We start from the raw sequence: 13,266 nt of genomic DNA on the forward strand, positions 1-13,266 counted from the left end.
ATTTGGTGGATAATTCGGAATGATAAATGTAGCTGTCTATGACTGATTCATAACGATTTGATTTAATGTCTAAATACATGATTCAAATTATTGGAAACAAAGGTAAAAATCGTAGTTGTTGCTTTATGGAGCTATATACCATTGCTTTCTGTCTACTTTGAGTTAAAAATATTTTCATCTTTAGTGAAGTTAATTTATGTAACATTCAGTTATGCAGAATTGCCGGCCTCCGTGGCGCAAGTGGTTGCGTCTCGGCCTTTCAAGGTCTCGGGGTCGAATGTCGGTCAGGCATGGCATTTTCACACACTCTACAAATAATTAATCTCTTCCTCTGAAGAAATACCTAACGGTGGTCCCGGAGGATAAGAGCGTAGAATATCAATCGAATGATTCGTTTAATTTGGAGTGACTCAATTACGATCAGCTGTGAGGTTATATTATTATTTTTGTTAAAATAATCACTTGAATTTATAAACAGTTTTTATTCTTTTGTAAACAGTATATGACATTTTTAAAAGTTACTTAATATATTAAGTTAAAGCGTTCTGTAGTCTACTGAAAAAGTTTTAAGTTTATAATTAGACTGTTGAAAGTAGGAATTTTATTAATCAATATTTCAGCAGATATATTTATTTTCATTACTTTCGCTGTTCATATTCATGCTTTGTAGTTTTTTGAACTGAAGCATTTTATCGTGTAAGAAACTAAAATGAAAGATGCTTTAGTGTCAAAAAAAAACAGGAAGAAACAGAAGCGTTTATTTAAAGAGGTATGTGAATGTGAATGACTTAAAAAATTATTGTTTAATTTAAAAACCTGTACAACATAACTTACCCATTACATTGCATAAAATACCCATAATTATATAGTACCTAGATCAGGGCATTACTATTTCTTTTTCTACTGTTGTACGTCATTGTTATTAAAAATCCTAAATTAGTATGTTTTTTTAATAAATTATAATTATGTGATAAAAGTCTGAGCTTGATCAAAACAAATTAATTTATCCGATTTTTTCTTTATGCAGTTTTAAGGTATGGCAATACTTAAACCATCTCATAGGAAACTTGACCGATTTTATGTTTAAATGGAAATTTATTCGCTACAGAGAGAGACTATAGAACATGTTCTATGCTAGTAGTCAAGTCTATGGTGGATAATAAACTTACAAAGTGTTCTCAGTCATTTTCAATGGCTGACTCAAAGTCACAATCTGACAACTATTAAGGCTAATTTATGAGTCTACAAGATCCTAACCTCTTTCCATAGATTACCATCTGAACAGGTCCCGATAACTAATAAAACTGTGATAGTTAATTGACTATAGTACTGATAATGTGGCACAGATTTTGGCCTTGTATAGGTTACCCACTGTCCAAACCGACTTTCTGAATTTAGATCTTGTACTTTTTGATCCTAAGCATATTTCATTTGGTATTGAAGTATAAAAAAAATTGATTTTGATCAAGTAATTGCTCAGAATTGCCTAAAAAATAGTTTTGCATTATTTTTTACCTTTGGCCACTACGAACAAAAACATTGCACATACTATTTAATTTTATTATTTTATAATTACAATTTTTAATTATCAATACTAAAGGATTGTAATATCAGATTTTTACTTTATGCATTTCTACTGTTGCTGGTAATTTGATAATGTACTTCTTTTTTTTAAAGATTGCTGTTTTCCAATTACAGTTACAGAGTGCGGAATTTGACGAACCTGGTAATGGGGATGTTTGGGAATCAGTTGACATGAAGAAGCCATTGCATCCAATTGGATATTATATCAATAACAGAGAAGAAATGATCAGGCAAGTTTTTACTGTTATACACGGAGAAAGACTGAAAAAGATGTTACCACCTGTATTAAAGGTAAGAACTGTATTTCTTTAATAATTTGATCCATTGTCAATGATCATTCTTCATAAATGAAATTAATAGACACTTGAACATTGTAAAAATATGAAAAATGATGTTAGTGAATATTCCATCCAATCATAAATTTTTCCAAATAATTAATAGGTGCTTAGAGGAATAAAATATTTTCCTTTTGCTCAGTAAGACTTCATGAAAAATCTTTAGTTGATAATTTGTAGTGTGTGTCTTTATTTCATGTACCTGTGGGTAAATTATGCAATCTTTATAATTCATTTTTGCATTCCTGGATTACCATGTTGGTGTGTGTTTTGTTAGTTTACTTACTGTGTGATATTTTGCTTATTTGAAATTTTAATTGCAACCTACCTTCATTCATAAAAATGTTAAAAATCTTTTTCAATTTCCTTGTAATTTGAAAGCAAGTCATTAATGATTTTAATATTTAATCACATTTTATAATACTGAAAAACAAATCTCTTTACTCTTCTCTTTTATTCAGGGTTATAGATCTTGGTTTTACAGGATTGTCACCAGATTTTATTTCATTATCCCTGTGTCCTGAAAGATTCATTGAGGACAGTCAGTTGTCCTGATATTAAGGAATAGATTTATTTTTATTTTTTCATTTACCTATATTGAAGGTTACTACTTATTGTTAATAAATATTTACTACTTAATTTAATCTAACTTACTTGAAGATTTTAGTTAATGGTCTACTTTTATCACTGCAGGGAATTTCTGGTTCCAAACTGTGTGTGGATGGTAATACTGGCAATTGTGAAATCATTTCTTACCGAGCTACCATTCTGTGAATACACATAGTTGATATTGTTTTGAAAAACTGTTTGTATAGTTAATTTTATTCAAAGTATTCGTCCATTAATTTTTTTAAAATGTTAAATATGCCAAAAAGGAAGTGTTATTTTCAAAATGTTTATATGAATAGTGGAAATTTATAAAGAAGCTGTCATACTGAAGCATATTGTTCTTTGTGCAATTTTTACATTTCCATGAGTCATGGTATAAAAAAAGACATACAAGTTCATATTCAAATGAGAAAGCATAAATGCAGCATACAGGGAATCTTAACTTCTTCAAAGCAAGTGACAGATTATTTTATGTAAAAGAACACTAAAGTAGCATCCTTTGTTGCAGCTACTGATTTAACAATAAGCTGTTAGTTGATCAAACATTAATAATTTAATTCAGTGGATTGTAGTAATAAGCTACACCTTGTTACTTACTCTGATTCAGAAATTGCTGCTTGCCTAAGATGCACCAAAGCAAATGCTGTAGTGAAATATATTCTCACTCCTTATACTGTCTTGTCTTGTATAAGCAATTTTCTTAAAATACCATTTTATGGGATAGCTACCATAAAACATAAAATTGATGTGGTATGATGCCAAAATGAGAAAAAGAGGCAATTTGAAACTCATCATAAGATGCTTGACAGTTATTTATGTGAGTTTTTTGTGGCATGAGAATGTGAAGAGACAAGGTCAGGATTTCTTCGACTGTATTCTGCAGGGGATTGCTGAATTTATGCCACCACAGTGAGTAGTAAGTATACATTATACAATTTTTATCTAGGAATATAACTTTAATATGAATGTAGAAATTTTACCATTACTTTTCCCATCCCCAGGATTACAACTTCTTAAAAATTTAGTCCAAAGATACGGTAAATATAATTTTAGAAAACAGTTCAATAGCGAAACTATAATAATATGGAGTACAGTAATGGAGTATGGAGTACAGTAAGGGATACAAGACCCTCAACACCAATAACCACAAAGCAGAAAAAGTTTTTTCATGATTGTGCAGTATTTTCTACAATACTTCAATCACACACTCTGGACTATTTTTAATGAGTTCTATTGGAATTTTTTCCAATAGTGATCTCTCATTTTTTTTTTCTCAGGATCCAATAAATTTCTTCTTTTGTTACTCCACTCACCACCTCCTTCCTTCTATCCCCAATGCCAGATAAACTTACATCCCCAGCAAATACCTCACAATTCTGTTTCACAATTTCCTTGTAATAGCTTTCCCATTCCTTCATTTTAACCATTGATACATTTATTTATCCTTTCATGGATATCCTTCCTTGAGCTCTTCAAAAACTTGCCTCCCTCATCCTACTGCCACCCATATACATATACATCTTGATTCTTTCACATCTACTTTCCCACATATCATTTTTTGTCTTCACCACTGTCTTTTTTAATTTCCTATTAATTCTTGCTTGCAACTTTCTATCCTCCATATCTTTGCTAGCCAACCACTTATATGCTTTCTTCTTCTCCTTAATCAAGCCATACAATCACGCATTATACCAGCCTTTCAACTTCATTGAATTGCCTAACTCCCCTAAAGCCTCACTCGCTCGCTGCTCCATGAATACACCCTTTAGTCTGCTATAATTCTCCTCCACACTCCCCATCTATCTCTGATCAGTAATCCTTTTTATCAACCACAACTTATATAAGAACCTAATTGACTCCTGATACACAAGCATCTCTTATTTCAGTTCTCCTTCATTCTTCTGGATTTCAGTACTGTGTTTAAACTGTATACACACCTTTGTTCTTAAGAAGAAATTATCTGTTTCACACTTAGCACCTCTGAACACCATTACATCTTCCGTATGTAACTGAGATTTCTGTCTGAATCAATAATAGATTTTAGATTCTGAGTAGAATATGTCCATGTATTATGAGTGAATCTCCTGATGTTGAAAGTATCCATTCATTATCCACAATTCAAATGTCTCACACATATTAATCAACTGTCTTCCATTATGATTTACAATTTTATCTTTAAACCTTCCAATGATTTCATTATGTTTCTTCCATCCTGTTGATATTCAAATCCCATAAAATCAGTATTATTCCAGTAAGGTATCAACAGAGTTGTTCTCAAAATCATCCTTTGTATTACTACCAGATCATCTGTGGGAGCGTAGACTTCAATCACCACTAACTGTGGATCCTAAATTCCATTTTTAAAATCCTTTCACTTAGCTTTTCCCAATTTTTTATATATTTTTTAAGAGTTTTCCTTACTATAATGGCCACCTTTGCCTTAGCTTTTTGACACTTAGCGATTCCACTATAGAAAATCAAATATTACCACAATGTTCATTTCCTTTACCCTTCTTTATTACTTTAGTCATTGTTCGATATCAGTTCCAAACCTGTCCCAACTGTTGGAAAAACCCAATATAATACAGCACAATTCATTGTTTATAATAGAAGCCTTTTTTTGTGAAATTTGGGATTACTAAAAAGAACAAGTATTTTGTTGGTTAATTTTCAGTCTTGAGTTTACTTGGTGTTTTATTCATTTATATTGGAAGTAAATGGAGTAGGTAAATGTTCACTTGCTAAATATTGTTAATTATTTATTTCAGGATATTGATTTGGATGAACTAAAAGCAGATTGTTTAATACACCTTGTGGGTATGTCATCAAAGAGAATCAAGGCAATTTTAGAAGGTAAAATAATTGATCTGAAACACATCTGTAGTTTATAAAAAAATAGTACGTTTAATGAAACTTAACAGTTTTCTTTTTAATCTTTATCATAATGATTTTCTTTTGATCTTGTGTTTTTCAGTGATAGTAGTAACAGTTTTATTCAATGTGGATTCTATGTAACCTGTTCTCTGTATGTTTGTATGTTCACTGTATCTTCGTTCGAAGATGTATCATATCTGCAAGCTAACTGGAAAGTTAGAGAGAGATAGTGGCAGATTGTTGAAAGAGATTTTTAATATTTTTGGCGCTCGAAAGGATTGCAGAGGGTGTTTAATGTAGAATAGTAGCCTGGGTGGCTAGGAACCCGTTTGGGTGCTTTTCCGCCCAGAGTAGGTGCATTCAGCATTTGTGCCCGGTTGTAGTTTGGTATGTTCATGAGTTGATTTATAAGTAATTTTATATCTTTTGGTACTGTAGGTCAAAATTTCAATATTGCGAACAATTTTTGTGGATATGAAATTAATACTTTTTTTATAGCTCAATTGGTAAATTTTTAGAGGCTATCAGTTTTTTGATTCGGTTTAGGTGAGTTTGAAAAATATCTTTTGTTGATGAGTTTCAACACTGATGGAAATGTCTTTTGAGGCTTTTGCATCGGTGCCGAGGCCATACTCAGGACTGAAATATGTAATCAGGTATTGAGGGTCTAAAATATGACCTCTGGTAAAGCCCATCAGGGCTAGCAATGGAGGGGGTGGTGTGGCGACCAGGATCATCACAAGGCCAATAATCATCCTGTCTTTCCATATGGGGTCAAGAAGAGTAAGTATGTTATCACAACCAAGATGTATGAGTATGGTGTAGATTCAACTTATTTTATTTTTCCCCATAATGTATTTTATTTAATTTTTGAACCTAATAAGTAAATTTAATTTAGTTTTTTTAAATATATGAGCCTTATTTAAACATTATTTTGATGTTGTTTTTATTAAAATAATAATTGCTATTACCTTTTATGCTAAGATCACCATGTTGAGTATTGTTTACCTTTCCTAGCTTCATTCTTTTTCACATGCTGACATTTGGTTTCAGAATCACTCCATTGTCAAAAATTATTGTACTGGTACTTTTAAATTTATGTTAATCTTTATGTAGCATCTTTATGTCAACATCCTCCCTATATTTGATGTCATGCCTTATTTGGTCTTCTGCTTGTTGATTTGTTATTAATGGTTATACTTATCTTTTGATTTTATTTATTTATTTCCTGTTTTCAATAAATTTAGGTTTTTGAAAAGGTCATCTGCTTCATTGTTGACCTGTTCATGCATGATTGTTTTATTGTTTACTTTTTAATTTAAAGATTTCTGGATTTTGTAAAATATTCATTTTTCTTCCTTTAACACATTTGTGAATTAATTTCACTGATTCTTCCATTTTTTGGAGTATGTCCTTTTATTAAAAGCATTGCATAATGTAAAGTAAACCAAAGAAGTTCAAACGAACCTTCTCTTACAGAAAGTGTATGGCTACTGTGTTCTGGGACCAGAATGGAGTTCTCTTGGTGGAATTCATGGAACGTGGCACGACCATCACTGAAGCCTCATACTGTGTGACTCTTCAACGTCTACGAAGGACAATTCAGAATACGCGGAGAGGAATGTTGTCATCAGGCATTGTCTTTCTCCATGACAATGCTCGGCCGCACACTGCAGCTGTAACAAAGGAGCTCCTGCAGCATTTTCATTGGGAAGTGTTTGTTCACCCACCATACAGCCTGGACTTGGCTCCATCCAATTTTCACCTCTTTGCTCACATGAAACGCTGGCTAGGAGGACAACATTTTGGAACAGACATCGAGCTGCAGACCAGGGTTGAAACATGGCTGAAAACACAGGTGGCTCCATTCTATGATGAGGGTATTGGAAAGTTGGTACCACGCTACAACAGATGTCTAAATTGAAGTGGCAACTATGTACAGAAATAGCATAACTGTGCAAGTACTTGTTACAGATAAAAAATTTTTTATTTTCACTGGTTTTAATTTTGTGACCGATCGGACCTTGAAAAAAAATGATTAAAATATGGGTAGGCTTACTAAACATGCTGCTCAAATGAGACAGCGACATTTAAAGGAAAGTTGCTAAGAAAAAAAAAAAAAAAGAAATGATTGTTCAAGGAAGAAAAATATTAAAAAAATACCATGAATACTTCCACGAAGACTAAACAATGATAATCTAGACTGTCATTCCTCATCATCTGTTATCCTAGTCATACAGGGAACAGAGCAACACAGTGCTGGTGTGAGCAATCAGCAGAAAATTCACATAGAAGAATAAGATATATATATATATATATATATATATATATATATATATATAAATAAGAATAATGGTAAATACAAAATAAAATGTAATTGTAAAGGTAACATACACGGGACAAACAGGAAGAAAATTAGAATTAAGAATTAACATTTAAAAAACACATGAGATCTTATAAAAGTCAAAGCAAGATTTTAATTAGCAGAAGCTTAGTCAAGCAAAGCTGTATAGAATATTTTTGAATATTAGATTGATCATATAAAGTCTATCATCTATGATTTTCAAAATGATTTTCTTTAATTAAAGTTTTAAAACTATGTCTAATTTGTTTGTGTAGGTCGTGAATTGGATGTATCTTCAGATGAATCCGATAGTGATGTCGATTTAGCTGTCAATAGTAATAATTTTAATAGCCTTGGTGGTGCTTCTGTATCCAACACAAATGGTAATTATTATGCGAGGTATATTTTGTAAGTAAAAATATTTATTTATTACGACTGCTCTAATTTTTGATACAGAGTCATTTATTTCCATATTCGCCAATAGATCTTTTCAACAGACATTCCTTTACAGTAAACACATTCATTCACTACATGCTCTCAGTTCATAACACTGTTTTCTGCCTTACAAATGACACATCTAGATGAAGGATGTATATTTATTTGATGCAGATGAAAGACAGTCATGGTCATTTTTTTATCCTGAGCATGGTCACACTTTCACTTCTAGAACTGTCAGGTATAATAGCTTCATTTACTACCATCGAAGATCATCTTTTATTTTCATTACACAGTGTTTCTATTTGAAACAGAGTTTCAAATAGAAACTCTGAATTTGATGTTAATAAAGAGTTTTGCTGAATGAGAAGATAATATACATCGTCTGTTCAGAAAAGAACCGAACTTTATTTTTTTAACCTTTAATATTAATTTTACAGATTATTGGTCCTTGTCCACTTCAAAGTACTCCTCTTCCCTATTCACACACTTTTCCCAGCGGTGTTTCCACTTCGCAAAGCAGTTCTGGATAGCTTCATTTAAAATGGACTTTAAGGTTCGTGATGAATTTGCTTTAATGCCATCAATAGTCTCAAAATGGCATCCTTTTATTACTGATTTTGATTTTGGAAGTAAGAAAAAATCGCAAGGAGCCAGGTCTGGCAAGTAGAGAGGCTTAGGGATGACAGTAATCCGATTATTGGCACAAAACTGATGAATTGACAAAGCTAAGTGTGCAGGCACATTGTTGTGTTGAAGGAAACCATGAGTTGTCTCGCTACAGCTCTGGTCTCTTTTTGCAGATTTTTTCACTAATTGTTGTAAAATGCATTCCATACATTATTCCATGGGATTGAATCCACTGAAAAAAATCACCCTCTCCATTAAAGCCCATCAGGGCTAAGAATGAAGAGGGCGGTGTGGTGACTGGAATTGTCACAAGGTCTTTCCCTACAGGGTTGGGATGAAAAATCACCTCCTTTCCTGCAACTTGTAGCTGTCTAATCAATGTCTGAATATGTAAGATCTTTAAAGATGTTGGATGTTGGAAAAATGTGATGGCCAGAATAGCATCTTTTGAGTCACTAAGAAAGACAGCCTTACCAAAGACATGTATTCGTACAAGGAGTCAGAGGGCAATATTAATCTCAGCAACCTCCACATGTTTGAACGGTGTTTTCCAATTTAATTGTAAAATGAGAAGAACTCGCAGTACACTCTGTTACCAGTATAGTTAGAAAAACAGTTTCTTATCCAATCATTTGGATTCTTAGTACTTCTGCTCACCTATGTGCATCCTCCCTTTCTGCTTGTAGTTTTTCCAGATCATTTATCCAAAATTGTATACTCTTCCTCGTGGGATGTGACGTTTAGCAGCTCCTAATACACTTTTCCAAGTTTTTGTTGTATTTTCATCAGGAGATGTTTCTTTAAAATAGAAATCATTAGGTGTAAGATCTCTTTCCAGTTCACTTTTGTAATTTTCCCAATTAGCTCTTCTGCAATTTCAACACTTTACGTCACTATGTTGTTTATAGGCTTGTTCGGGTTTCTTTATTGCCATTATAATCTTGTGATACCCACAGCCACACCACTAATCACTGTTATCTGGGAATATATACACCATAAGGTATTACTTCAGAGGATAAAGACTGCACTTCACTTACATTCATATATATCATCCTCATTCATCCCCTGAAGTAATACCTTACAGTAGTTCTGAAAGCTAAACAGAAAAAGAAGAATGAAGATGATATGTATGAATCTAAATGAAGGGTAGACTTGCACAGTCACAGGTCGACCATTCCTGAAACGTGTGGTTAATTGAAACCCAACCACCAAAGAACACTGGTTTCCATGATCTAGTATTCAAATCCATATAAAAGTAACTGCCTTTACTAGGATTTTAACCTTAGAATCTCGACTTCAAAATCAGCTGATTTGTGATGATGAGTTCACCGTTAGACCTACTCGGTGGGTTGCATAACTTTTCCTACTCTATTTACATTATTGTACCCCACATAGTGAAGTGAGCATTAAAATCTCTTACGATAAGCATTCTCCACAATATGTTGAAAAAATTGGAGTTCAGCTCAATATTCAGTGGAATATGCACCATATATGGTGAAATGTACAGTCTGAACCCACATATCAATTCTCACAGCTTCAGACGAGTCAAGCTCATTCATGACTTTGACAATAGAAAATCTATTAACCATATCCCTTCTAACTCTCATTAAAATACCACTGGCAACCTGTCGTGTCTTAAGAAGGAGATAGAGTTAGTAATTTTTAAAGTTGTAATATGCAAAACTGTCATCTGTGAGGTTAGCTTCCATGATAATTAATACATCTATATCCTCTTTCGTCAGAATGTTATGAACTTCAGTTTTCTTAGATTGCAACAGTCTTCCAGCATTCCGTTGTAATATCTTTTTAACCAACTAGTTCTCATTGTAGCCCCTTCCCAGACATCCGAAGGATGGACTGTTCTATGTTCGGATTGATTTCCATTGAGAGCTTCCATCACGAGCTACAATAAGCCATTTAACATTACCCAAGGTGTACCATGTTGTGGCAGTTTACGCTACACTCTTAAAGTAAAAATATAAGATTAAAGTTGCAATAGATATTAGTTTTTCATAATAAGAGGTTTCTAGGATATTTTGTCCGTTTTTTGATAGGGTTTGCATGATATATACAGCTAACTAGGCCAAAATCACAGCATTCTTGTGCTTGTTAGTATCTGTTAAAAATAGGCCATTTCAATTTCATTAATATACGGTATATTAATAATTTGATCCTTCTGTATGAAAGTAGAAACTGCTGCTGTAATTCATTGCCAGCTTCTTTCCATTTATGGTAATGATGTTATGAATAGATAAAATGTGGTTAGATTAAGGTGTGAAGATAAAGAAAGAAGTGCCAGGTCATCCATTTTCAATGATGAAAATATTTCAGAAAAATTAAAACTTTTTCTGATAAAATTTAATGTAATGAAATTTAACTGCATGAACATTAAATATCAAAAATTATTCTTGAAAAATGGTCATGGAAAGATTAAGCTACTAGAAATCGTACACTTCAGGTAATGAAAATGAAAAGTGATCACAAAAAATCAAGTCGCTGTGTAACAAGCATCCTCTTGTTCTAAGAAGGTCTAGGTTATTACTTCATGTACTGTACATTGTATAAAAATATAAAATGATGGTATGTTACTGTATACTTGACAGTAAAATATCATTTCATTGGTACTACATATACAGGTGCAGCAGAATAAGTGGTTAGGGAGGGGTCAATGCTCGAGAAATGATAGGGACACTGGTAGGCTTGGGCAGGTGCACATGGTCTCCTGTTCTGTTGATGACCCCATTTCAGTAGCCAACATAGTTTGGACCAGAGCTGGTTGTGGCTTTGCCACGTGCGCATATTTTGAAAACAACCATGTGGCATTCCATCACATGTTTTTTAAAGAGGTGGAGGAACCCCATTTACCGGCACTTAGGCAGTGTTGGACTCACTAACAGGTTCTGCAAGATGGTATTAAGTGTGTGTGTGTGCCTGCACACTATCAACTAAACCTCCATCCCTGGCTAACCTCCCCTCCTGGAAACCACTGATATGGCATTACTTCAGGAGGGGGATATAACACCTACAATCGAACACCGCTAACATACATGAAAACACATGGAATCAACAACACACTTGAGGAAACAAGCAACAACCAAAAACATCACACAACACACCTCTATCAGAAAAGAAAAAAAAACAGAATAAAAACAAAGGAAACACTCGCAGCAATCACAAACAAAAATCACAATCACACTCCTCACACACATGCACACCCAGCAATGTACACAAAATAACACTTACCATTTACAGCCACTATCATTGCTTTGAAGATGCAGCGAGCGCACCATTGGGCTTTGAGGGAGTGCCTGCAGCCTCACGGCACCAAGACATCCTCCAGATGCTCAGGAGACCCCCCCTAGGCGCTCAGCTGCTTCCACTCTTGTGTTTCTTCTGGCCGAAACATGGCCTCGACACCAAGGGCAGCCAGCATTTCAAAGCATGGGCATTCTCTTTCAAAGCGTGGGCAGCAAAAGTACACATGGGAGGGGGTTTCCTCCTCTGCGCATTCAGGACTGATCTGAAAAATCTCGACAGAATCTGAACAAATACGACCTGTAGCCTCCATGGCCCATCAGGAACTGTGTTAAACTATTCCAATAAGCCATGGGTCTCCTACACCAGCTCCTGATGTCTCTGATTAAGTGGTATGTCCATCGTCCCTTCATTACTCTGCCCCAATGCTCTTGCCAGATTTCCGTCAACTCTTCTGTGATCTCAGTCTTTAATCGCCTTTTATCCACAGGAAGCAAAGTTCCCTGTTCTCATAGTCTTTTCTTTTGCATGATTATCAAATTTACAGGCATAAGCCCCGCCAGGGCTTTGGCCACTTCCTTGGAGACTGTGCAGTATGAGGATATTATCGTTAAACAGCTTCTTCTATGTAGTGCCTCTAATTTACGTAAGTATTTGGCCTTTCTCACACTATTTGGCCTTATTTATCACACTGACCCATATAGCGCATCGTAGAGTATGCCGTCCCGGCCAGCAACCTCCTTCACAATTGTGAGGCCCCTTCACAGTTAGGAAGGAGACCAGCTATCAGCCTCATAGTCCTCTCTGCCTTACTTGCAGCCTTTATGATCTGGGCTCCAAACCTCAAACTTGCATCCACCCAAAGACCAAGGTATTTTATTGCAGGCCTTGAGATAATCCTGTTTTCAAGTGTGAACTTCTACACCAGTCTTTTTCACAAAGGATATCACTATCACCTCTGTCTTCTATGGGGCCAGCATAAGCCCAGCCCCAGCCATCTAATCTTTAATCACTTGGTAGGAATCTTGTATCTTGTCAATGGCTTCTTGTCTAATGATCGCCTCCACCACTAAAGCAATATCATGAGTATAGCCTACCAACGTAACATCCAGCAGGAGGGTACTCAAAAAACCTTATTTTATGCCAAATTCCAAAGGATCGGTCCAAGGACCAACCCTTGTGGCACTCCCCTATATAGGC

At 34.5% G+C, this 13,266-nt stretch overlaps 1 protein-coding gene across 3 annotated transcripts in view; it reads left to right on the top strand.

Moving 5' to 3' along the window:
- Positions 1 to 259: 259 nt before the first annotated feature.
- Positions 260 to 13,266, top strand: part of LOC142324834 (uncharacterized) — a 29,564-nt gene continuing 16,557 nt past the window's right edge. Inside the window, exons 1-4 of one of the 3 annotated variants that reach the window (XM_075365870.1) lie at positions 260 to 431; positions 1,699 to 1,875; positions 5,297 to 5,381; positions 8,022 to 8,129. In XM_075365870.1, the coding sequence (XP_075221985.1) occupies positions 387 to 431; positions 1,699 to 1,875; positions 5,297 to 5,381; positions 8,022 to 8,129 (415 nt within the window). In that variant the 5' untranslated portion in view covers positions 260 to 386. The other 2 variants (XM_075365878.1, XM_075365861.1) reach the window with 2 other exon arrangements.

Source organism: Lycorma delicatula, chromosome 1 (assembly GCF_047948215.1).
Source record: "Lycorma delicatula isolate Av1 chromosome 1, ASM4794821v1, whole genome shotgun sequence".
Taxonomy (NCBI): Eukaryota; Metazoa; Arthropoda; class Insecta; order Hemiptera; family Fulgoridae; genus Lycorma; species Lycorma delicatula.